The sequence below is a fragment of the Panulirus ornatus genome, chromosome 18, assembly GCF_036320965.1.
Source record: "Panulirus ornatus isolate Po-2019 chromosome 18, ASM3632096v1, whole genome shotgun sequence".
NCBI lineage: Eukaryota > Metazoa > Arthropoda > Malacostraca > Decapoda > Palinuridae > Panulirus > Panulirus ornatus.
The window spans coordinates 3872960-3899622 of NC_092241.1; the positions used below are offsets into that span (position 1 = coordinate 3872960).

Consider the following 26663-nt stretch of genomic DNA (forward strand, 5'->3'; position numbering starts at 1 on the left):
GACAGTTGTGATGGTCTGAGGTGAAAGAAAGATGTGACGGACAGTTGTGATGGACAGTTGTGATGGTCTGAGATGATGGAGAGTTCAGGTGGTCAGCTGTGATGGACAATTGTGGTCCATTGGTTGCACTGGGTAGTTGTGGTGTGTCAGCTGCGTTGGTCATCTGTGGTGATTGGCTGTATTGGTTGTGTGTGTGTGTGTGTGTGTGTGTGTGTGTGTGTGTGTGTGTGTCAACTGTCACATTACGTGGCGTTACGTTCTGACGGTTATTTATAATAATAAATTCAGAAAACCAGTTGTAGCGATGTTCTGACGAACTGCCCATCACAACTCTCAGCCACAGCTGTCAACCAAAACTGTCCATAACAACGGCAAACTAACCACAACTCTCCACCACAAATGCCTGTCCATCACACCTGTCCATCACAAATGACCATCTCAACTAGTGGTAACACTGTGGTGTTTAAAGTTCCAATGATCAGTTCTGGCTCATATAGGTAATTATAAGTTCTGTATGTTAAGTTCTGACGTTCAGCTGTGACAATTTGCTGCGCTGGTCTGTTTGTGACGGTCAACTATGCAGGTTCGTTGTGACGGTCGACTTTGCTGGTTCGATGAGACACAGTCATGTGTAATGGTCAGTTGTGACGGTCAACCTTGCTGGTCAGTTGTGACGGTCAACCTTGCTGGTCAGTTGTGACGGTCAGCCTTGCGGGTCAGTTGTGGCGGTCAGCCTTGTTGGTCAGTTGTGGAGGTCAGCCTTGCTGGTCAGTTGTGACGGTCAGCCTTGCTGGTCAGTTGTGACGGTCAGCCTTGCTGGTCAGTTGTGGAGGTCAGCCTTGCTGGTCAGTTGTGACGGTCAACCTTGCTGGTCAGTTGTGACGGTCAACCTTGCTGGTCAGTTGTGACGGTCAACCTTGCTGGTCAGTTGTGACGGTCAACCTTGTGGGTCAGTTGTGGCGGTCAGCCTTGCTGGTCAGTTGTGGAGGTCAGCCTTGCTGGTCAGTTGTGACGGTCAACCTTGCTGGTCAGTTGTGGAGGTCAGCCTTGCTGGTCAGTTGTGACGGTCAACCTTTCTGATCAGTTGTGACGGTCAACTGTCGGTCGTGATGGAGACCAGTGATCATATTAAGTCTTTGCATAACTGAGACCTCTGGTCTGAAAACCTACCCAGGTTTCACACTCACACAGTCACGTATGTTTGTATGAAAAGACGACGAAGGTTTTACCAGTTTGCAAGAGATAAATATAAAAGAGAAAAAAAAAATACGTGAAACCTATTCCTGTGAATGATTGGATTATCCATTGATACACGAAACCTTTCGGAGGCTGAGCGGTTTCAGGCCAGCAACAGAGGAGCATTTGTTGTATGCGTGAAACCAAACGATATTCTTTTCGTATTTCAAATAGCAATGCGTTTTCTACAGGGATCTTAATCATCATTCAGTTATTACTTACAATAAAGTAACGTGCTAAGTCAAATGTTTATGAATGATGTAATTCAATAATTCATCAAAGCTAAAGAGATTTATCAATGTTTTTTTTTTAAGGAAAAAAATGTTAAGCAATCAGCGAGTTGGCAATCGACTGGTACAATCAGGCGTCGATGGCCTCCCTAACCGTCCACAGTAGGACACAAACAAGCAGTTAGTGATATGAGGGGGAAGCGCCCCCGCCGGCCTGGTCCCCTCATGACCCAAAAGGGCATACCAGCTTGAAGGTTAAAGAGGAGCTGGGTCCATGGATCCCCTCGGCTACAGCGAACACCCGTTTGTACCAAGCGGCCGGCGTCCGCTCAACCCAACTTTACTGTCTTTCATATTATCGCCATCACAGTTACCCCTTGGTTATGTACCCCTTGCCTTCAACCCCGAGCTCCTAGTGTTAAGGGTGACACTGCTGGCGTAGTTAAGGGTTTAAGAGTGGTAGGGTGAAATGTCTCCCCGGCAGCTACTGTTAATAGGCTAGGGATAAGGACATATTTGGTGCTTAAAGAGATGTGTTGAACAGCCGCGTGAGGCTGACAAGGTCGGGCGTCTTGGCTGTTGAGCGGGATTTACAGCTTTAGTTGAGGGAGGGTGGCGGGGGAGGCCAGATAGTGCAGCCAGCGTCACCCACCGACACATTCGAGTTTTGTATATATTCATTTATTATAAAACGTTACTGGTAAGGCGTGAGGGCCCGTCGCCCAGGGCGTGGGGAGTGACCACATGCCACTCCTTCAGAGCCACAGTGAGCTTTCACTCGCTCGGCAAACGCCCAAGAAACAAGAGAAAGAATAATGAAAAAAACAAAGAGCCAAACTGCAACATCCTACCAAGGAAGGAACTAATATTTCTCTACAATTATCGAAACTTTGGCCCGGGAAGAATTTCGCCAGAGGAACAAACTTCGTGAATGAACAAATGCATCCTTACACAGAATTTAAAATTGGACAAACTTTGTCAGAAAACGGAAAAAATAGATTAACGAACCTCTAGTTTGAATGAACGCTCCGCTGGAATGCCAGAGACAAGCGTCCGGCCGACCAGGTTATACAAGTTGAAATATATATATATATATATATATATATATATATATATATATATATATATATATATATATATATATATATACATATATAACTATCCTAGGATCCATTTCTGTGATGGAGTCGTGGTGTTGCCCAGGATTTTACCCAAGGCTGCCCTACTTCCAGAAACAGTGAAGTGTGGACTCCTTAAGAGTGACTTATGTTACAGGACTTTACTCCTACTGACAGCTCGCCAAAGGTGACATTTCTCTTGTGGGGTAATCCGGTAACATCTATCTATATAATTGTGTGTGTGTGTGTGTGTGTGTGTGTGTGTGTGTGTGCTACTGATTTTTCATATTTCCATCAGTTTGAGAAACAAATACACATAATGGTATCTTTCCCTGGTACAGCAACGTTGAAGATGGCTTGTTGGAAGTCTGCCCACGACAAACAGGACGTGGCTCACGGACGACTTTAAGGATAAAGCTGGCCAAAAATGACCACATTGGATACGTTTCAGACCATCGGTAAAAACTCCCACACGTTATATTTGTCCTGACTCCTCCTCATCACCAGTGGCGGGCGTGCAGACATATCATTTCTACACCAAAATACAACAATGGATAGGATGATTTCACTCGTCAGGTTAGCCTGATCGCAAGTGAACTCATGGGGGGGTTTGAACGCCCTGCCAGTTGCCAACATAAAGGCTAGGAAATCCCAGCTCAATAAAATGAATTCCAATGAATGATACGTTTAGTATCGGACGTACGTATGTACTTGTACAGCATTCCTACAGCCATATACGAGTTTATATATATATATATATATATATATATATATATATATATATATATATATATATATATATATATATATATATATATCCCCTTTTGTTTTTTAGTGCAATGTAAGAGGGATTAGCGATGATTGCCAACACAAGGATATTGTAGATATGTAAACAGATAGGTTGTTGTAGTGGTTCGTATCATACACGGTAACAGGAGGGTAGAAACCTCTGACCAGAAGAGGGTGAGGAACGTGACGTGGTACAGTTAGCTGTGGGAAGACAGACGTGGAAGTTATGGTGAAGGATTAGTGACTTCAAAAGGCATTACTGCATGAGGCCTCTGTGTTATTAGTGATAAAACTCAACTATGATGGATACAAAAATGGAGTAATGGTTTCACGTGTTATTAGTTATGATACTCAAGCGTTTTATATGCTAAAGGTATCATGGATTTATATGCTTGTTACAATACTAAAATCTGTTAGAATGATGGTTTCAAATATCATTTATGATACTCAAGTGTGACAGTTATTAAAGGAATGATAATTTCATATGCTATTACTTACAATAAAGTGTGATCGATATTAAGGGAATAATGATTTCACGTGTTATCAGACATAAAACTCAAGTGTGTTCGACATTAAGGGACTGATGGTGTCATCTAAAACTAGTTATGATAATCGAGTGTGTTCGATATTAAAGAAATGATGGCTTCATAAGCTGATAATTATGATACTCAAATGTGAATGATGGTTTTACAGGTTGCTCAGACACAGAAAGAGTTTCGGGAGTCGAAAGAAATGGATGGATGAGAGAGGCAGACAGAGAGGAAGACAGTCAGAAAGACAGACAAACAGAAAGACAGACAGACAGAAAGACAGAAAGACAGACAGAGAGAAAAGGAGTGACAAGTAGGTATGGGGAGTGCCTACTGATAATGGCAACAGTGAAAGAATAAATGAAATATGAGAGACGTTAAGATAATTTGTTAGTACAAAGGCGTTCATAAATATGGGCAGGATTGATGCAGAGGAAACAGGTAAACATTGGTGTGACTGACACATTCCTGGTATGAAAAGTATATGACTGGCAGCATTAATGATGTGCCGGGTATGAGAATGACAGGAGGATGTTGTCAGACCTTGTGACTGTCATGTCTTAACTTAGCCTCTTATTTCACTTGGTGCAGACGTGGAAATGTCAGTGAAAGACGAAGATTGATATAAAAAAGATGAGTATTTAAGGAACGGGAATATTGATTATAACTTCTGAGCCATCGTACACTTACTACTAAATTGTCTTGTACTATCTGTACACACATCATTAAACTTTATGGCCTATAGTCCCAACCAGTAGATGTGGCTGGCTTCCTGAGTGCTGTCAATTGACTGAACCAGGTGTATGAAGTGGCTAGGGTAAAGTATGAAAATATACGTGGGGCCTGGTTGTGGATAGAGAGTGGACGTTAGCGGGTGTGGCGTTTCTTCGTCTGTTCCTGGCGCTACCTTGCTAACGCGGAAAACGGCGAAAGTTCTCAGATCACCTGTTGTTTTAGAGAAAGACCCAAAAGGCAGCCAGGCTGGGATCACTGGATAACCCAATAGACACGAGACAGAGGAGCGAACCTAACAGTTCTCCTTGCTGGAGAGAGATCACCTCACATACCTCCGCTCCCTACTCCTGCCTAGCCTCCAGATATGTCCTCTGGTTCTGGCCTCTCGTCTAACTTCCAGAAACTGGTCTATCCTACGTCTATCATGGCCTCTGAGGTGTTTATATGTAGAATCAACGTTTCCCCTTCTCCTTCTTGCCTACATTACTGGCAGGTTGACTAAGAGCATCCCTCTCCTCCTCTTCGTAGCTCACTGCACTCCCGTCTAACACCATTCTTGCTTCCATCCGTCGGACCCTTCCGGGTAATTCTATGTGACTCCTCAGGCGAGAAGACCAGATTTAGGCTGTGTGGTTTTTATGGTAGCCGAAAGTGCACTTGGGAACTTTTCCTGTTTCATTTTCCCCGTGGACTCATAGGAATATCTTGATCACATGTTTACCAAATGCGTCCTAGCTTCGTCTCTTCGATGTATGTCAACATGACTTATATTTCTCTCTTGTGTCTCCTCTGATGATGTGATTTTTACACGAAAGTGCACTTGGGAACTTTTCCTGTTTCATTTTCCCCGTGGACTCATAGGAATATCTTGATCACATGTTTACCAAATGCGTCCTAGCTTCGTCTCTTCGATGTATGTCAACATGACTTATATTTCTCTCTTGTGTCTCCTCTGATGATGTGATTTTTACACGAAAGTGCACTTGGGAACTTTTCCTGTTTCATTTTCCCCGTGGACTCATAGGAATATCTTGATCACATGTTTACCAAATGCGTCCTAGCTTCGTCTCTTCGATGTATGTCAACATGACTTATATTTCTCTCTTGTGTCTCCTCTGATGATGTGATTTTTACACGAAAGTGCACTTGGGAACTTATCCTCTTTCATTTTGCCCGTGGACTCATAGGAATATCTTGATCACATGTTTACCAAATGCGTCCTAGCTTCGTCTCTTCGATGTATGTCAACATGACTTATATTTCTCTCTTGTGTCTCCTCTGATGATGTGATTTTTACACGAAAGTGCACTTGGGAACTTTTCCTGTTTCATTTTCCCCGTGGACTCATAGGAATATCTTGATCACATGTTTACCAAATGCGTCCTAGCTTCGTCTCTTCGATGTATGTCAACATGACTTATATTTCTCTCTTGTGTCTCCTCTGATGATGTGATTTTTACACGAAAGTGCACTTGGGAACTTTTCCTGTTTCATTTTCCCCGTGGACTCATAGGAATATCTTGATCACATGTTTACCAAATGCGTCCTAGCTTCGTCTCTTCGATGTATGTCAACATGACTTATATTTCTCTCTTGTGTCTCCTCTGATGATGTGATTTTTACACGAAAGTGCACTTGGGAACTTTTCCTGTTTCATTTTCCCCGTGGACTCATAGGAATATCTTGATCACATGTTTACCAAATGCGTCCTAGCTTCGTCTCTTCGATGTATGTCAACATGACTTATATTTCTCTCTTGTGTCTCCTCTGATGATGTGATTTTTACACGAAAGTGCACTTGGGAACTTTTCCTGTTTCATTTTCCCCGTGGACTCATAGGAATATCTTGATCACATGTTTACCAAATGCGTCCTAGCTTCGTCTCTTCGATGTATGTCAACATGACTTATATTTCTCTCTTGTGTCTCCTCTGATGATGTGATTTTTACACGAAAGTGCACTTGGGAACTTTTCCTGTTTCATTTTCCCCGTGGACTCATAGGAATATCTTGATCACATGTTTACCAAATGCGTCCTAGCTTCGTCTCTTCGATGTATGTCAACATGACTTATATTTCTCTCTTGTGTCTCCTCTGATGATGTGATTTTTACACGAAAGTGCACTTGGGAACTTTTCCTGTTTCATTTTCCCCGTGGACTCATAGGAATATCTTGATCACATGTTTACCAAATGCGTCCTAGCTTCGTCTCTTCGATGTATGTCAACATGACTTATATTTCTCTCTTGTGTCTCCTCTGATGATGTGATTTTTACACGAAAGTGCACTTGGGAACTTTTCCTGTTTCATTTTCCCCGTGGACTCATAGGAATATCTTGATCACATGTTTACCAAATGCGTCCTAGCTTCGTCTCTTCGATGTATGTCAACATGACTTATATTTCTCTCTTGTGTCTCCTCTGATGATGTGATTTTTACACGAAAGTGCACTTGGGAACTTTTCCTGTTTCATTTTCCCCGTGGACTCATAGGAATATCTTGATCACATGTTTACCAAATGCGTCCTAGCTTCGTCTCTTCGATGTATGTCAACATGACTTATATTTCTCTCTTGTGTCTCCTCTGATGATGTGATTTTTACACGAAAGTGCACTTGGGAACTTTTCCTGTTTCATTTTCCCCGTGGACTCATAGGAATATCTTGATCACATGTTTACCAAATGCGTCCTAGCTTCGTCTCTTCGATGTATGTCAACATGACTTATATTTCTCTCTTGTGTCTCCTCTGATGATGTGATTTTTACACGAAAGTGCACTTGGGAACTTTTCCTGTTTCATTTTCCCCGTGGACTCATAGGAATATCTTGATCACATGTTTACCAAATGCGTCCTAGCTTCGTCTCTTCGATGTATGTCAACATGACTTATATTTCTCTCTTGTGTCTCCTCTGATGATGTGATTTTTACACGAAAGTGCACTTGGGAACTTTTCCTGTTTCATTTTCCCCGTGGACTCATAGGAATATCTTGATCACATGTTTACCAAATGCGTCCTAGCTTCGTCTCTTCGATGTATGTCAACATGACTTATATTTCTCTCTTGTGTCTCCTCTGATGATGTGATTTTTACACGAAAGTGCACTTGGGAACTTTTCCTGTTTCATTTTCCCCGTGGACTCATAGGAATATCTTGATCACATGTTTACCAAATGCGTCCTAGCTTCGTCTCTTCGATGTATGTCAACATGACTTATATTTCTCTCTTGTGTCTCCTCTGATGATGTGATTTTTACACGAAAGTGCACTTGGGAACTTATCCTCTTTCATTTTGCCCGTGGACTCATAGGAATATCTTGATCACATGTTTACCAAATGCGTCCTAGCTTCGTCTCTTCGATGTATGTCAACATGACTTATATTTCTCTCTTGTGTCTCCTCTGATGATGTGATTTTTACACGAAAGTGCACTTGGGAACTTTTCCTGTTTCATTTTCCCCGTGGACTCATAGGAATATCTTGATCACATGTTTACCAAATGCGTCCTAGCTTCGTCTCTTCGATGTATGTCAACATGACTTATATTTCTCTCTTGTGTCTCCTCTGATGATGTGATTTTTACACGAAAGTGCACTTGGGAACTTTTCCTGTTTCATTTTCCCCGTGGACTCATAGGAATATCTTGATCACATGTTTACCAAATGCGTCCTAGCTTCGTCTCTTCGATGTATGTCAACATGACTTATATTTCTCTCTTGTGTCTCCTCTGATGATGTGATTTTTACACGAAAGTGCACTTGGGAACTTTTCCTGTTTCATTTTCCCCGTGGACTCATAGGAATATCTTGATCACATGTTTACCAAATGCGTCCTAGCTTCGTCTCTTCGATGTATGTCAACATGACTTATATTTCTCTCTTGTGTCTCCTCTGATGATGTGATTTTTACACGAAAGTGCACTTGGGAACTTTTCCTGTTTCATTTTCCCCGTGGACTCATAGGAATATCTTGATCACATGTTTACCAAATGCGTCCTAGCTTCGTCTCTTCGATGTATGTCAACATGACTTATATTTCTCTCTTGTGTCTCCTCTGATGATGTGATTTTTACACGAAAGTGCACTTGGGAACTTTTCCTGTTTCATTTTCCCCGTGGACTCATAGGAATATCTTGATCACATGTTTACCAAATGCGTCCTAGCTTCGTCTCTTCGATGTATGTCAACATGACTTATATTTCTCTCTTGTGTCTCCTCTGATGATGTGATTTTTACACGAAAGTGCACTTGGGAACTTATCCTCTTTCATTTTGCCCGTGGACTCATAGGAATATCTTGATCACATGTTTACCAAATGCGTCCTAGCTTCGTCTCTTCGATGTATGTCAACATGACTTATATTTCGCTCTTGTGTCTCCCCTGATGTGATTATTACACGAAAGTGCACTTGGGAACTTATCCTCTTTCATTTTGCCCGTGGACTCATAGGAATATCTTGATCACATGTTTACCAAATGCGTCCTAGCTTCGTCTCTTCGATGTATGTCAACTGACTTATATTTCTCTCTTGTGTCTCCTCTGATGATGTGATTTTTACACGAAAGTGCACTTGGGAACTTTTCCTGTTTCATTTTCCCCGTGGACTCATAGGAATATATGTATATATATATTTTTTTTCATACTATACGCCATTTCCCGCATTAGCGAGGTAGCGATAAGAACAGTGGACTGAGCCTTTGAGGGAAATCCTCACTTGGCCCCCTTCTCTGTTCCTTCTTTTGGAAAATTATAAACGAGAGGGGAGGATTTCCAGCCACCCGCTCCCTCTCCTTTCAGTCGCCTTCTACGACACGCAGGGAATACGTGGGAAGTATTCTTTCTCCCCTATCCCCAGGGATAATATATATATATATATATATATATATATATATATATATATGTACTCGCTACTTCCTGCACGGGGAGGTAGCGCCCGGATCAGATGAGAGCCTCATTTGGCTCTCTCCTCTGATCCTTCTTTCGGAAGCAACACTGGAGAGGAGGATCTCCACCCCTGCCTGATCCAGGTACTATTACTCGACCAACCTCAAGGGAGGAGGAACAGCTGGATTGGCTCTGAGACAACTACTCTGTTAGGGATTCGTTCCTTGGCGGGTCCACACGTGATTCAGGACAAGTGACGCTTACCACCACACCACGGAAGCTGTTGTGGGTGTATAAATGATAATGATGATAAATGATAATAATAATGATATAATGATATGATAATGATAATAATAATAATGATAATAATAATAATAATAATGATAGCGTAAGGCCTTGAAATATAGAAAAAGTACATATGGTAAAGACGTAGGGACTATTTCAATACGTTCACAATGGCAAGATATCAGCTGCTCTTGGCATGGCCAGTGGGGGAGTTCGGCTGGTGTCGAACAGCAACTTCGGGGTTGAGGGACGTTTGATGGCAGGAGGTGATGATGGCGAAGATGGTGCAGTACTTCTTTCCTAACTGCTGGGTGATGGCTGGAGGGAGGCGGGAGGATTAAAGTGTGTTGTGTTTCTTCATAGATGGCGTAAGAGGGATCAAGAATTGCACTGATCTGCTCCACCTTCCCTCTAGCAGCCATCGCTGCATGGTGGGTAGGAAGGAAGATTAGGCATGGGAGGAACTGTGTTCCATCCATCACGCAGCTGGGGGCACTACTGGGGTTGGCGCATGGCTGTAATCATTACCCTTGCGATTACTATCTATGATTACTATCTGTGTCTTACAGTTTTACACTGGTGTTGCCCTGTCTCTTAACCTTGTACATATGTAGTAGGTCTTTACTCCTACGTGGGAATCTGCAGGTAGACACTTCCCGCTCTATTACTGGTTTCTCTTTATCGAGCGGCTCTGAGGGAAAGATGTACACCTGGGACGGTTGTGAGACGACTGCTGTGCCTAGGAATCGAAACCATGCGTGCCCATACGCGGATTGGGTGGGCGAATGCTCTTGGTGATTCATGGTTGGTGATATAGATGACTTGTGTTTGCATGTGTGTGTGTGTGTGTGTGTGTGTGTGTGTGTGTGTGTGTGTGTGCCGACCTGAGCTCTAGGTGTAGGCAGGTGCTCCGGGTACTGGGCCGTGTGCCGGGGATTAAGGTTATGTCCCTGGGCCGTGCTCCAGTTACTGGACTGTGCTTTGGACGCAGAGGCTATGTTAGGCTGCGCTGTTGGCTGTACAGGCTCTGGTCCGGGTGACTGGACAGTGGTCTGGGTCCTGAAGCTAAGCTCCGGGCACTGGGCTGTGCTCCAGGTACCCAGGCTGTGGTCAGGATGACCGGCTGTGCTGCAGATGCTAAGCTGTACTCAGAGGGCTAAGCTGTTCTCCAGGTGCTGCGTCGTGCCTGGACTATTATTGGAGCTGTGCACTGGATGCTAAGCCGTACTCAGAGGACTAGGCTGTTGATCTGGGTGCTGCGGGTCTGCTGCGAGTGCTCTGCTGTGCTGCGGAAGGTGGAGCTGTGCTGCGGATGCTTGGCCGTGCTGTGGGTGCTGGTGCTGTGCCCCGGGTCCTCTGGGCAGATCTGTGCTGAGCAAGCCGGGCTGCTCCCCGGGTGTTGAGATCATAAGGTGAGGATTACTTGGCACATTTAGTACTGGTTGGAAGGGGGACTGAAGAGCAGGGAGGCTGTAGGCCAGGGAGGAGGGAGACCAAGAGAGAGGGAAAGAGGAAGCCAGAGAAGAGGGAGGCCAAAGTTGTGAGGATCCCAAATTTTTGAGACTAAAGTTTGACGGTTGCTAGTTTCATGGGTGCTCGTTTCGTAGACGCTAGTTTCATGGATGTTAGTTTCATAGGTGATAGTTTCATGGGTGTTAGTTTCATGGACGCTTGTTTCATGTGTGTTAGTTTCACGGGTGTTAGTTTTGTGGGTACTAGTTTCATGAGTGCTAGCTTCAGGGGTGTAAGTTTCATGATTGTTAGTTTTATGAGAATTAGTTTCATTGGCGTCAGTTTCATGGGTGCTAGTTTCATGTGTCTTAGTTTCATGGGTGCTAGTATCATGGGCGCTATTTTCATGGGTGTTAGTTTCATGATTGTGAGGTTCATGGGTGTTAGTTTCATATGTGTAAGTTTCATGGGCGTTAGTTTCATGGCGCTAGTTTCATGGATGTAAGGTTCATGGGTGCTAGTTTCATGACTGTTAGCTTCATCGGTGTTAGTTTTATGGGTGTTAGTTTCATGGGTGATACCTTCATGGATGTTAGTTTTATGACTGTTGGTTTCATGGCTGTTAGTTTCATTGGTGCTAGTTTCAAAGGCTATACCTTTATGGGTGTTAGTTCCATGGGCGTTATTTTCATAGGTGTTAGTTTCATAGGTGTTAGTTTCATGGGTACAAGTTTCATATGTGCCAGCTTCATGGGGGTTAGTTTCATGGGTGTTAGTTTCATAGGCATTAGTTTCATGGGCGTTAGTTTCATGGGTGCTAGTTTCATGGGTGCTAGTCTCAGGGGTTTTAGTTGCATGGGTGATAGTTTCGTGGGTGCGAGTTTCATGGGTTTTTGTTACATGACTGCTAGTTTCATGGGTGATAGTTTCATGGGTGTTAGTTTCATGGGTGATAGTTATATGGGTAATAGTTTCATGGTTAATAGTTTCATGGGTGTTAGTTACAGGGGTTTTGGCTTCATGTGTGCTAGTTTCATGGGTGCTAGTTTCATGGGTGCTAGTTTCATGGGTACTAGTATCATGTGTGTTAGTTTCATGGGTGTTAGTTTCATGGGTGCCAGTATCAATGCTGTTAGCTTCTTGAGCGTTAGTTTCATGCGTGTTAGTTACATGGGTCTAGTTTCATGTGTGTTATTTTCATGGGTCTAGTTTCATGTGTGTTAGTTTTATGGGTCTAGTTTCATGGTAGGTAGCTTCGTGGCTGTTAGTGTTATGGCTGTTAGTTTCATGGACGATACCGTCATAGTTGTTGGGTTCATGGCTGTTAGTTTCATTGGCGTCAGTTTCATTGGTGATACCTATGTGGGTGTTAGTTCCATAGGCGTTAGTTCCATGGGTGTTTGTTTTATGGGTGCTGGTTTCATGAGTGCTAGTTTCATGGGCGTGAATTTCATGGACGTTAGTTTCATGGGTGCTAGATTCACGGGTGCTAGTTTCAAGGGTGACAGTTTCATGGGTGCTACTTTCATGGATGAGAGTTTCATTTGCGTTACTTTCATGGGTGTTAGTTTCATGAGCGATACTTTCATGGGCGCTAGTTTCATGGGTGTTAGTTTCATGGGTGACAGTTACATGGGTAATAGTTTCATGGGTACTACTTTCATAGGTGTTAATTCAATGAGTGCTAGTTTCATGGGTCTTAGTTTCGTGGGGGCTGGGATCATTGGTGTTAGCTTCATGAGTGTTAGTTTCATGTGTGTTAGTTTCATGGGTGCAGTTTCATGGCTTTAGCTTCGTGGCTGTTAGTTTCATGGAAGATACTTCATAGATGATAGTTTCATGGCTGCTAGTTTCATGACTTAGTTTCATTGGTGTTAGTTTCATTGATGATGCCTTTATGGGTATTAGTTCCATGGGCGATAGATTCATGGGTGTTAGTTTCATGGGTGCTAGTATCATTGGTGTTAGCTTCATGAGCGTTAGTTTCATGTACGTTAGTTTCATGGGTCTAGCTTCATGGCTGTTAGCTTCGTGGCTGTTAGTTTTAGGGCTGTTAGTTTCATGGACCATACCCTCAGAGATGATACTTTCATGGCTGTTAGTTTCATGGGTGTTAGTTTCATTGGTGTTAGTTTCATTGGTGATTCCTTTATGGGTATCATTTCCATGGGCGTTAGTTTCATGGGCGTTAGTTTTATTGGTGTTAGTTTCATGGGTTCTAGTATCTTGGTGTTAGCTTCATGAGTGTTAGTTTAATGTGTTAGCTTTATGGGTCTAGTTTCATGGCTGTTAGCTTCGTGGCTGTTAGTTTAATGAACGATATCTTCATAGATGATAGTTTCATGGCTGTCATTTTCATGGCTGTTAGTTTCATTGGTGATACCTTTATGGGTGTTAATTCCATGGGCGTTAGTTTCATGGTTGTTAGTTTTATGGTTGTTGGTTTCACGGGTTTTAGCTTCATGGGTGGTAGTTTCATGGGTGATAGTGTCATGGGTGATAGCTTCATGGTTTTTAGGTTCATAAGTGCTAGTTTCATGGGTGCTACTTTCATTAGTTTTAGTTTCATGGGTGATAGTTTCATGGGTGCTAGTTTCATGGGTAACTGTTTCATGGGTAACTGTTTAATGGGTGCTAGTGTTATGGGTGATGGTTTCATAGGTGCTAGTTTCACGGGTGACAGTTTCATGGCTGCTAGTTTCATGGAAGTTAGTTTCATGGGCTCTAGTTTCACGGGTGCTAGTTTCATTGGCGCTAGTTTCATTGGTGTTAGTTTCATGGGCACTAGTTTCATGGCTGTTAGTTTCGTTGGTGCTAGTTTCGTGAGTGTAATTTTCATGGGTGTTAGCTTCATGGGAGTTAGTTTCATGGGCACTAGTTTCATGGCTGTTAGTTTCGTTGGTACTAGTTTCGTGAGTGTAAGTTTCATGGGTGTTAGCTTCATGGGTGTTAGTTTCACGGGCGTCATTTTCATAGGGAATAGTTTCAAAGGTGTTATTTTCAGTGTCTAGTTTCGGGGTCATTACCTCTGAGGTACTAGTGTCTGGAACATTAGTTTGGGATATATAGATGGTTAGAGACAGAAAACCAGCATCGTTGAGACTTCGACTATGCTGCAAGGATTTCCCGGGGCCACTACTTACTTACAACAGAAAGGTAAAATTCGAGTGGCGTAAGTACCGGAAAAGGCGAAAAGAACGTTGCTGACGACGACCGAAAAGAAGCCTTAATTACTTCTACACTTAGTAAGATTAAAGTGGACATAGGTTAGGTTAAGTTAGGTTAGGTTAAGTTAGGTTAGGTTAGTTTAGAAACCAACCTACGGGACCTACTTTATCAATTTTTTGAAAGTCCCTTTCGGTAACCGAAGATTTCTTTTCTGTCCTGTTCGGATGTTGGTGGGTCTTTCCGGTACTCTTAGGTATCTATAGTGACCCAGACAGAACGTGCTCAGAGTGTGAGCGAACAGCCACGGACAGTTCGGGTAAGAACCTGCGTTTCTCAAAACGTAATAACAAATTGTTCTGGGTGAGTGAATAAAACATTCCTGGATACTCTGCACTCTGCAGGTTTTAGTCTACGAATTTCTGTCGTCCAGTGAACGTAATCTGAAGGTAATGGGCGACACTGTGGCTTTCGACTATTTGTTGCAAGAAAGAGGACATAAACAGTGAAGTATCTCAGAACATTTGTCGTCTGTTAATTTTCCTCCACGTCAAACTAGACTATAAGTCAGCAGGTCAGCGACCCAGGCAGTCACAGTGCTGAGATCCATGTTCATATGTCCGAGTGCTGCTGGTACTATTTGATTCATTGTAGCTGTTCATATCAAGATTATCCTCGTAGCATTATACACCAGATGGAGATGGGTGGCCTAACTCCCCGCAAATAGGACAGCTCGCTTCTGTATTTGTCGCCCAGTGATAAAAAGGTTTCACAATGCTCTGTAACCTGCACTTCTGCCATGCATTTTATCTTAGGTCACAATACCGTGTTGCCTTTAAAGACATCGGCCCACACCGCCCTACTATCAAGGATAGTAACAACTGTAACAATAGTAACAACTTTGTGGTTTCGTGTCACAATCGAAGCAATGACCCCAATCCTAGCTCCACCCAAGGTCTCCAGACATTCTCTTGTGGCACATGGTCCCGTAAAAGTCAATTACCGGCCATTCCCGGTAGCACATTATCCAGTAGAAACCAATTGGCACATGGTATAGGTAAAAACCAGCTACCGGCTGTTCCCTTGTGGCATATAGTCCAGTAGAAACCAATTACCGGCCACTACCTTGTGGCACATGGTCCAGTAGAAACCAATTACCGGCCATTCACTCGTAGCGCAAGGTCCAATAGAAACCAATTACACATGGTCCAGCAGAAATCAATTACCAGCCATTGCCTTGTGGCACACGGTCCAGTGGAAGCCAATTACCGGCCTTTCCCTTGCAGCATGTGGTCTAGCAGAAGTCAAACCCTTGTGGAACATATGCGACCATCAGCCACGTCTTCCATCATCATACCTATTGCAACACAATCTAATATCAACCAGCTTCACTTAACTTTATCTAAGATATCACTGACATGTTGTGCAACTTCTGCCATTTAGTGGAGTCCAAGAACATCCAAACACCCTTACGGTGTAATGCTCTCGTACATCACCAAACTTTATAAACACTCCTTTCGCAATAATCTCTGACGCCATTCACTTTCTAATCTAAACATACCTTCACGAGACATGATGAGTAACTCATGCGGGAACACCATCTCAAACAGTAGCCACGTAACATTTCCGGTGCTCATTAACACATGTCATCAAGATTCTGTTAGAATTCATGAATAAACTGATGTATGATTTGATTCTAATCAAACGTGCTGACTGTGGGCCGACTGTCGCACCCAGGGTTAGTGATGAAAAACTTAAATCTGAATTCACTAAGATACTTAAGCTATGAATCCCATACTATTTATATACGTCTCCTCAAGTTCAGGCGAACGTAGAGACGAGAGGTGGGAAGCCTCTCTTAAACGAAGTCGAGTGGGATGGACGAAGCTCTCATCTTGTACAATTAGGAGGACAGACGCTGTGCGTCTTCATACTCGAGACAGTGGACGACGCTACGCCTCCAGGGGAACGTATCCTTGGAGTTAAACCTAATTAGCTCAATAAACCCTGGATGATAAATAAAGGCTGCTAGTAATTACTGGTAAATGGCGTTGGAAATGAATGGAAAGAGATGACTGCAAAAACATAACCAAAAAAATGTGTGTGACAGACTAATGTGAATAAGATGTAAAGGCGTGAGGGAGAATAAATGGAAGGAATGAAAGAAGATAAGAGGAATTAAGAGCCAAACGATAATACTGTAAGAATGGACGAGAGAGGAGGACGGCGTCAGTACCTACCTGGTCTGGTGGTGGTGTGAGGCCTTGAGAGCGGTGTGGTGGTGGTCGTGAAGGTGGTCTTGGTCGTCGTCGTCGTTGTCGTCGCTCTTGCCCTCATCTGTCGTTCCCTCGCTGCCTCCACTCCCGCCACGTCTGCCGGAGGGAGACACAATATGTGAGCGGTTATGTGGCACATTGCTCTATGCATGTAAACAATCCGCCTTCCCATCAACTCACGGAGCCAGAAGGTGAGTACTCACGTCCACACTGCGCCTATAATATATTATTAACATTTTGTGATCTACACAATGCTTGTACAATCATTTATGAAAAATAAATGAATGAACAAATAAGTAGATGAATATGAATAGATAACTTGGTTTTCACAACGACAAATCTGACTTCAGTCACTGAAATTCGAGTCGTTTGCCTCGATATTTTTTTCTTTTTCGTTGATGTTATCGGCTGCCCCGGGTCGCCGGTGACTCAGCCTCAGTGCTTTAAAGAGCGATGGTGAAGGGTTATATGTACATCTGTGCTCAAGGATCACACCATCGTACGACCCCGTCAACGTTTTTTTTAAGGCTTGGTTAGGTTAGGTTAAGATTAGGTTAGGTTACGTTAGGTTAAATTAGGTTAGGTTTTTACTCTACCCCCGCCAAGCTAATCCAATCTACTTGAGATAGCTAAACCTGACTTACCGCAGAAAACCATCAACGGGGCGAATCATCACATGATCCAACTTGGTACACAAAGTACCTCGTACATCATACAAACATATAAGAACATGTTATCAGTAGGAGATCTTGCACAAGAAGCAGATGGTCGTAAAGAAACGACAGAAGCGGTTGATCTGCTACAGGTAAGATTGGGCGACCATGCTAGACCCTAGCCTCTGAATAATCTACTTTCTCTCCACCTTGCTCTCTTCCTTCCCTTCTCTTACTCACCACTCTCCCTCCCACGCCTGTAAACAAGGATGACACGTCTCGTTAGGCAGAATTCTATGTGAAAGAAGTAAAACATTTTCAGCAGAAACAAGAGAGGGTCAGGTAGTAATTGCCTAGGAAGTCAGCTGCCAGATAGGGTCAGATAACGTCATTTGTGGTGTTGGGAGTAGAGCCAGATATAGTCGACCTGACCTTTGGTGGCATTATGAGTGAGATCTGACCTTAGGTATAGGCCACAAAGTGCAGCCTACATCTTACAGCCTAGCGCTAAAGTTCTTGCACCACCGATGGGAAGGCTCAACGTAAAACAGTGTGAATTAATAAACAGTTCACTAGAAAAGTCTGATATCAAAAGCTAGAAACCTAGATTAGTACCGCAATTAATGCTCGATTCCAATGATGGTAATACCATCAAGGACATTGTAAACTTCCATCACCAGCGGCAAAGAAAGCAAAATGATGATCCTAAGTTCAGATAAGCCAACTTCAACAAAATGAGGCAGGACATTAGTAATGTAAATTGGATTAGTTTCCCAGATGCAGATACAGTTGAAAAGATGTGGAGTAACTTTAAGAGTAAAATACATCTCCTTCAGAGAGACAATGATGCCAGAAATACGAGGAGGAGTGGTGAGGGAGATATGCCTGGCTGGATGACTTGAAGAAATTAACGATTTGATTAAGCGCACACGAAATGCAGACCAGTCGTTTGAATCACGTGGCAGTCCACACAGTCATAGAATATACACTAGATTACAGAAAAATTACAGGAAGACAGCTTGTCACTAAGAGAAAAGAACGAAGGTAAAGAAAAACTCATGCTTTTTTAAGACAAGTAGAATACACAAAAAAAGCAAAAAAAAAGCAAGATACTATAGGTACAACAGCTAAAGAAAACGGCATCATGATTACCGACAATAAAGATGGCCTCCTGACTATTCAAGTATTTCGATTCGGGCATTTTTGTTGCCGAAAATTCCTCAGGTACACCACAAACACACATCACATCTCCATGGACAGATTACGAAAAACTGTACATAAACAGCACTGAAATTTACGGAATGCTAAGATATCTCGAAGAATTCAATCGAAATAAGTCAACGAAATCTAGGCAACATCTCACACACTCTGTTGAAAGAAGTGAACCAAAAGTAGTCACATCCGACCACCAGGATGTTGAACACAGCCGTACACGAAGGGGAAGTGCCAGGTGGCTGGAACGTTACTTATACAACACCAGTTCTCAAAACAGAAGATAGATAATGCACTTCAATCAAATGTTCTGTTTGCCTTAATTCGGTTTTAGACAGTATCATAAAAGTTATAATTTGGTGGCAAAATAGATAGAAGTATCTCAAGACAATACACCAGCAACCAGTTATCATATGTTGCAAATATGAAAGAAATCTTTTTCATTCGCTTAATAACCAGAGCTGCTAAGTCCTCGTAGATGCTCTGAATTATGACTTGTAAAGCTTTGGGCAAAGTACCACATACAAGACTTATGGAAAATAGAAATCCATGTCGTAAGGATACTGAATCTTCAAGTTGTTAGTGGACTGGCTTACAAATAGAAAACAGACTGGAATCATGCGGGGTAGCATCAGACTGGCTAAGCTCGACAGGTGGGGTTCCACAAGGCTCATCCCTGAGACCTACATTATTCATTATATGTGTCAGTGATGTAGAGACATAGACTCGCTGTTGAAACATCATGATTTGCTGATGGGTTTTATGTATTACCTATCATTACACAAGGACCTTCTTTTGGAAGGGTCCTGATGTTGCCGCTCTTTATCCATGGCACCTGCCGCTCTAAGGCTTCGTAACTGGGACAAGGTGGACTCCGTAGGAGCGAAAAGTTCTATGACAAGCCTGTACGCTCTTTCGTCAACTGATGATGATCCAGTCTCGCCAAAGGTGACTCTTCACTTGCGGTGTAAACTGGAGCAGGCGGCGCACGGTAACACCTCATGATGACATGAAACTAGGGAAATAATCAGAGTCAAGGAAAGACTACCAATCGATTCTGAGGGATTTAGAGTAACTGATGGAGGGATGAGATACACGATACACTGACTTCAGTGTAGACACATGCAAAGCGATGCATTTTGGTGAGGAAAAAAAGAATTGCGAATCAAATACTTGATAAACCATTTTGAGAAGTACATGACCTATTCAAGGTAGTAGCAACCTATCCAAGATCACTGGTCTTGATCACGGTTTCAAGGTCACTATCCCTTAATATCCATCTAAGATCACTAACCCTTATCACCCACCCGCCCAAGGTCAATGGCCTTTACCACCCGTTCAAGGTCTTTGGCTATTGCCACCTCTCTAAGATCACTGGTCCTCACCACACTGCAACCCATCCAGGGTTGTTGCCATCTGTTCACAGTCATCAGCATCTTTTCTCCGAGGTTAACATAGTCCCTTTCAACCAGTCAAGGATCACATGTAGAACAATACAGTCTACACCTGCCACACTACCCAGGGCATACTTTCTTGTCATTTCACCCCCATATCTTGCAGCCTATATGGTTCTCTATTTCACAAAAGAACTACGGTCATCATAGATGAATCCAGTTATCTTTAACAGTCTAGGCTTTCAGTCTTGACCAGTCAAATGTCCAGATTCAGTGACAGTAACTAACGGATTGTTTAACAAAAAAAAAGGCACGTCAACAGTCGTGGTCAGCGATAACAAATCAAGTCAACTGGTGACTTTCTGTCGTGAAAACCATCCAACATCCAGCCAACATTATCCAATAATCTTGTACTCAATCATCTGTTGACTATGACTCAATTTTCTCAAAATGTTATGATAACATTAATGAAATATAATCAGCCTCTTATCTGGATCTAGTAATGCCGCCGCCGTTCGTCTTGCATAAGTTCGTAAGAAATCCAGATCGTCTGGTCTGGAGTCTCGACCCTGGGGCTGGAATGTGTGGCTCCCAGACACACCAGCCTGACCTACGACGACATGAACTTGCTCTTGCTACGCCTCTGTGCTGGAGGCTTCCAAAGCAAACAAACCCATTCACTCAGATAACATCATAACCTGAGCCATAACCTGGTGCAGTTTAGGCTACAGATATCAATCAGGAATATACACATGAAATAAGCTGCTCGGCACCTGGTCGGTCTTTCGCTGAAAAACATGTCCTTATCTGATTTTGGAATTTCGGTGTAAATTAGGCAATGTTTTTCGTTGCTGAAAATGATATCAGCTGTGTGTATCATTTGTGGTCAAGTGTAGTGTAGAGGAAGTGTAGTTTCAAGCTTAAAAGAATGATGTAATCAAGCATTTTTCCGATATTGTTTGGCTAACTTTTCAATGAAAATTTTCCTTTTTGTGTGTATGTGATCTTTTATCGTGAAATTATATTCAAAAAGATATAGATCTATTTCTAAGACAGCGATCATACACGCGTATTTCTGAGTCCAGAAAATGAAGTGTGTCATCAGCGCGCTGGACACACTAAACATCTTTCCTTTGGTCACATAACCTTAGGAAGAAAACGTCTTCCGAGGTTAAGCTGGTGTCTGTTTCATGCGCTAGTCTGTCAGCTGTAACCTTTTCCAGGATTAGTGACTTTAATAGACTAAATATGCGGCATCAGTGACTGTATTGGATACAATATTCAGTATCAGTGATCTTATCGAATACAGTATGCAATATCAGTGACCGTAGGGGATTCAGAAAGCAGTGGCCGTATCAGGTAAACTATGCGGTATCAGTGACTCTATCAGGTACAGTAACATTATCGGTGACCACATCAGTAAAAACCATGCATCACCATTTGCCAGGAGGGAGTGGAGTTCGTAAATTTGAGGAAGCATATTTTTTATGCTTCTCTTATGCTTACGAAGGACGGATTGCGTTGGGATGTACTGTGAGGTGCGCGTGTGTATACACGTGCGTTTTGGTAATAGATTTGGCCCGTGTGGAGTAGATCCATGCCCTTCTGTAAGCACTCTTCGCAACAAGTCTGAGTCACATATCAAAAGTTTTCCGTAGATGCACGGAGTTTCAGTAAGAAGATTTCAGTTAGACACAACTGCACAAGAAGTAAGTTAACTGGCATTTCTGAGTCTTGATCAGGTTTGAGAGATTAAGATTTCGTCGCCATATACGCCATTCCAGGATAGACTCTATTTGATGGTGATAAGAGGAAATAATGTAGACGGTGGTGTCTTGCTCTTTGTTAAAGCTCATCTTGATCCTGTGAGGACAGATGTTGTAGGAGTTGTTAATATCGACTCCATATTTTGTAGAAATTAAAGATAATCTACGAAGGAAAATAGCAGTAGGACTTGTTAGCATTTTCACGGAGTCGCTAGAGGTAGACGGAAAACTTTATGATCCGTCAACAGAAATATATAATGAACACATGTCGATTCTAGTGGGAATGTTAACAAACTGGTAACTACGTGGAGGGAATCCCAATACGGACCTAATTTTCCTTGATGTTGCCTTAAACCAGTTAGTTTAGAAACCCAATCGCGACGAGAACATATTACATTCAGCTTTAGTTAGAAACGAAGATTTCGTTAATAATGATGAAGAAAAGTTCGGTTCAATTGACCACCAGCAAATTACTTTGGAAGTAACTTGCTAACACTGCGTGTAATCTTGGTCAGCATGAAGGCTGCGAAAAAATGCCATATTTTAGACTCGCAAAGTTTGATGATGTCGCATCGCTCGTCAGGCAAATCTGGGATGATATGGTCAATGAAAATGATACAGACGCAGGTTGGAAAAACTTTAGTAAAACTTTCAAAGCAGTAGAGAAAATATCCCTGCTAATTTGTAGCAAAATGTCTTCCGAAACGAAGCAAAATACGGAGAAATGATGATGTAAAGAAGCGACTGTTATCTGAGAAAGTACCACATGACCTCAGACACCAACAGCCAACATGATACAGTAAATTATGTAATCTGCAAAATATTCTTCGGCATGAAGCGTATATTTCTGAACATTAATAGAAACCCTATGGAGTCTTGTCGAATAGATAATAAAGTATTTACCAAGGCATTAGCTCTATCGATTATGGAAAACGTTGATTTGGTTCAAGGCAGAGAAATCAAGGCCAAGATCTTAATTGGTTTTTTTGCATCTGTGTTTACGACTGAAAACACAACTCAATATCTCTGTTAAAGTTCTATTGATACAAGAAGAACACGTTCTGGAACATATTTACAGCTAAAAACCTGAAGATATACCATCAACTATAAATGAAATGAAACTGAGAGACTGTGAGCAGATACGTTTTATCATAAACGGCGGCGAAAAATGAGTTAGTTAAGCCCTTAACCGCTCTTTTCCTTATATCACTAACTACATAGAAATTTCCAGAAGAATGGAAGTTTGCTAGTGTAACACCGATATTCAAAAAAGGCATCAAGTACTTGGAAGGGAGTTATCGTGCAATTAGCTTGAATTGTGAGCCACTAGGAAGGCCACCCATTCTCAGCATAGTCCTCAACGAAATCACTCATGTATGATAAATATAATGAAGATAAACAGTTGATGTCATCTGTCTATGTTTTCGAAAAAGTATTTGATGAAGTTCCACATCAAAGGTTGCCAGTAAAAGTTAAATCTCATCATACAGATGGGGTTGTACTTCAATGGATAGGAAATTGGTTGACTGGCAATAAACAGACAATAGTGATTAATGGTTAAAAACCTCAAAATGGCTACACATAACGAGTGGTGTGCCACAAGGATCAGTCTTGGGACCGGTTTTCTTTCTCATACATACTAATGATGCTGAAAATGGGTTGTGTTAAGATATCAAAATTCGCAGATGACATTAACCTGACAAATACGTAAATCTGCAACTCAAACTGAACGCTTGAAGCTTCAAACCGAAACACAAGCTGATGGACTGGTTCCTCAGATGGCAAATAGAATTGATATCCATGAATGCAAAGCTTAAAAGTTCGTTAATAAAAACGAGAAGGCAAGCCACCATATGAATCTTGTTGAGGTACAGAAGGTAAGGAGGAAAAAGACTTCAGCGTAAAAATCTCTAGTGACTTAAAACCATATAAGCAGCGCACAGACGCAGTTAAAAGAGGCGAACAAAATTCTTGGATTCATAGGCAGAGCTTTCGAATTAAAGTCGCTGGAAAGCATCCTCCCTCTGTACATCCATGTCACACGTGCATCCTCATCTTGAAAATTTTACCCAGTTTTGTTCACCCTACGTGAGGGAAGACATTGACAGAACGGAGAGAGTACAGCCTCCTGCTACCAAGATGATTCCCAGACTGAGAAACAAATCCTACGAGAGCCGACCAAATGACTAGAATCTATTCAACTTTGAAAGAGAAGGTCAAGAGGTGGTTAAAACAGGCGTTCAGTATTAGCAAAGGCTTCGATAATCCCGATGTAACGAGCTACTTAGGGCTAAATGTCTCACATTTCACTCGTAGTAATGGATATAAACACGCAGGCGAACGTTCCACTTCGAATGAGGCAGACTTTTCTTCATCAGGGTCAGGACTTACGTGATGTACTGGTCAGCGTTTTTGGCCTTGACGAGGTCGAGCGTCTTGTATGGAACAGTTAACCAAGCAGCGTAGTTGAAGGAAGTACCACAGATACGTTTGAGAATAGACTTGATGACTATCTCGCTTCAAATCCACATTAGCTACGTAAAGACTTTGATAGTCCCTCTCGTTGCAACATCTGTATGCCTCTCTGCTCTTGCCACATTAATCTGTGGGTTAATGATATTTCCCGCCATCATAAACATCTTTGAAACGGCTCACTGATCTGTTGTTGTCCGAATTCCCTTGTATTCCTTTGTATTCGTATCAGGTAGACTATGCAGTATCAGTGACGGTATCAAGTACACTATGCAGTATCAGCGACGATATCAGGCAGCCTATGCGGTATCTGTGACCATATTAGTGACTGTACCAGGTAGATTGAATATGACTCAAGTTAACCCAGGTTGAAGGAAAGTCTTGCGTCATCAGCTTCAGTTGACTTAGTCAGGTGTGTGGTGATGTGGTATGGGTGGTGTCCTGGTGCACAGGTGTAGGCTGTGGCTTCTATGTCCTGGTGCACAGGTGTAGGCTGTGGCTTCTATGTCCTGGTGCACAGGTGTAGGCTGTGGCTACTGTGTCCTGGTGCGCAGGTATAGGCTGTGGCTACTATGTCCTGGTGCACAGGTGTAGGCTGTGGCTTCTATGTCCTGGTGCACAGGTGTAGGCTGTGGCTACTGTGTCCTGGTGCACAGGTGTAGGCTGTGGCTTCTATGTCCTGGTGCACAGGTGTAGGCTGTGGCTACTGTGTCCTGGTGTACAGGTGTAGGCTGTGGCTACTGTGTCCTGGTGCGCAGGTGTAGGCTGTGGCTACTTTGTCCTGGTGCACAGGTGTAGGCTGTGGCTTCTATGTCCTGGTGCACAGGTGTAGGCTGTGGCTACTGTGTCCTGGTGCGCAGGTGTAGGCTGTGGCTACTTTGTCCTGGTGCACAGGTGTAGGCTGTGGCTACTGTGTCCTGGTGCACAGGTGTAGGCTGTGGCTTCTATGTCCTGGTGCACAGGTGTAGGCTGTGGCTACTGTGTCCTGGTGCGCAGGTGTAGGCTGTGGCTACTTTGTCCTGGTGCACAGGTGTAGGCTGTGGCTACTGTGTCCTGGTGTACAGGTGTAGGCTGTGGTTACTGTGTCCTGGTGCACAGGTGTAGGCTGTGGCTACTGTGTCCTGGTGCACAGGTGTAGGCTGTGTCTATTGCCGTATTACACAGCAGGTGGCTGCGTCTATGTTCGTGCACTGCGGCTGGCTTTCTTTAGTTTCTGTGTTCTCGTGCACGAATGCTGTGTGTGGGCTGCTGTTTCGTCCTAATACACAGCAGCTGACTACTGCTGCTGCTGCAAGTGAAGAGCTTATCAGACCCAGACATAGTGACCGAAGTGTAAAACTCCCTCGTAACAGCAACACAGCAAAGGACGAAAACTCGATGCATGTTGCCTGCCACATTATAACTACATTCACTTTAACGTAGCAAATTTCATAAACTCGATAACCGCTACTTTCTGGGCTTCCAGCAAAAGAGGTGTTCTTTTGACTACAACGGGACTGCTCTCCCCTGGTCTAGGCTCTCTCTCTCTCTCTCTCTCTCTCTCTCTCTCTCTCTCTCTCTCTCTCTCTCTCTCTCTCTCCTCCTTTTTTCTCTGTCTCTCAGTAGTATATATATATATATATATATATATATATATATATATATATATATATATATATATATATATATATATATACATAAATATTATCCCTGGGGATAAGGGAGAAAGAATACTTCCCACGTATTCCCTGCGTGTTGTAGAAGGCGACTGAAAGGGAAGGGAGCGGGGGGCTGGAAATCCTCCCCTCTCGTTTTTAATTTTCCAAAAGAAGGAACAGAGAAGGGGGCCAAGTGAGGATATTTCCTCAAAGGCTCAGTCTTCTGTTCTTAACGCTACCTCGCTAACGCGGGAAATGGTGAATAGTTTAAAAGAAATATATATAAACATATATATATATATATATATATATATATATATATATATATATATATATATATATATATATATCATGGTCCCATCTACTCTCAGGTATCTAAAACACTCCACTTTCTCCAGACTCTTTCCGTTTACCGTTAGACTCCAGCCAACCTGTATCTCTTTCCTGTTAATCTAATAACTTTATCTTTATTCAAATTAACGTTTAAGTTTCTCCTCTCACACACTCGCCAAAACTCAGGCACCAACTTCTGCAGGTCCTCACTCGAGTCAGCCACAAGTGCTGGGTCATCAGCAAACAACAACTGACTCTCCTCCCAGGAATCTTCATCTCACCCGAACAGACCACAGACCCGCCACTCTCTCCATAAACAGATTAAACAACCATAAGCTGGCATCACTCACCTTCTTCTCTTCCTACTCGCACCCACACCTTAATCTCTCGATAGAAACTTCCCGCTGCCTGTTATAGCTCTCCTCCCACACCATACGTTAGCAACACCTTTCATAAAGCATCTACCACTGCTATCATATTCCTTCTCTAGATCTACAAATG

The 26663-nt window shown here is 42.8% G+C and overlaps 1 protein-coding gene across 1 annotated transcript in view; it reads right to left on the reverse strand.

Moving 5' to 3' along the window:
• Positions 1-17406, reverse strand: part of LOC139755182 (uncharacterized) — a 622641-nt gene extending 605235 nt beyond the window's left edge. The window contains 2 exon segments of the mRNA XM_071673354.1: positions 16660-16838; positions 17398-17406. Coding sequence (XP_071529455.1) covers positions 16660-16838; positions 17398-17406 — 188 coding nt within the window.
• Positions 17407-26663: the final 9257 nt, after the last annotated feature.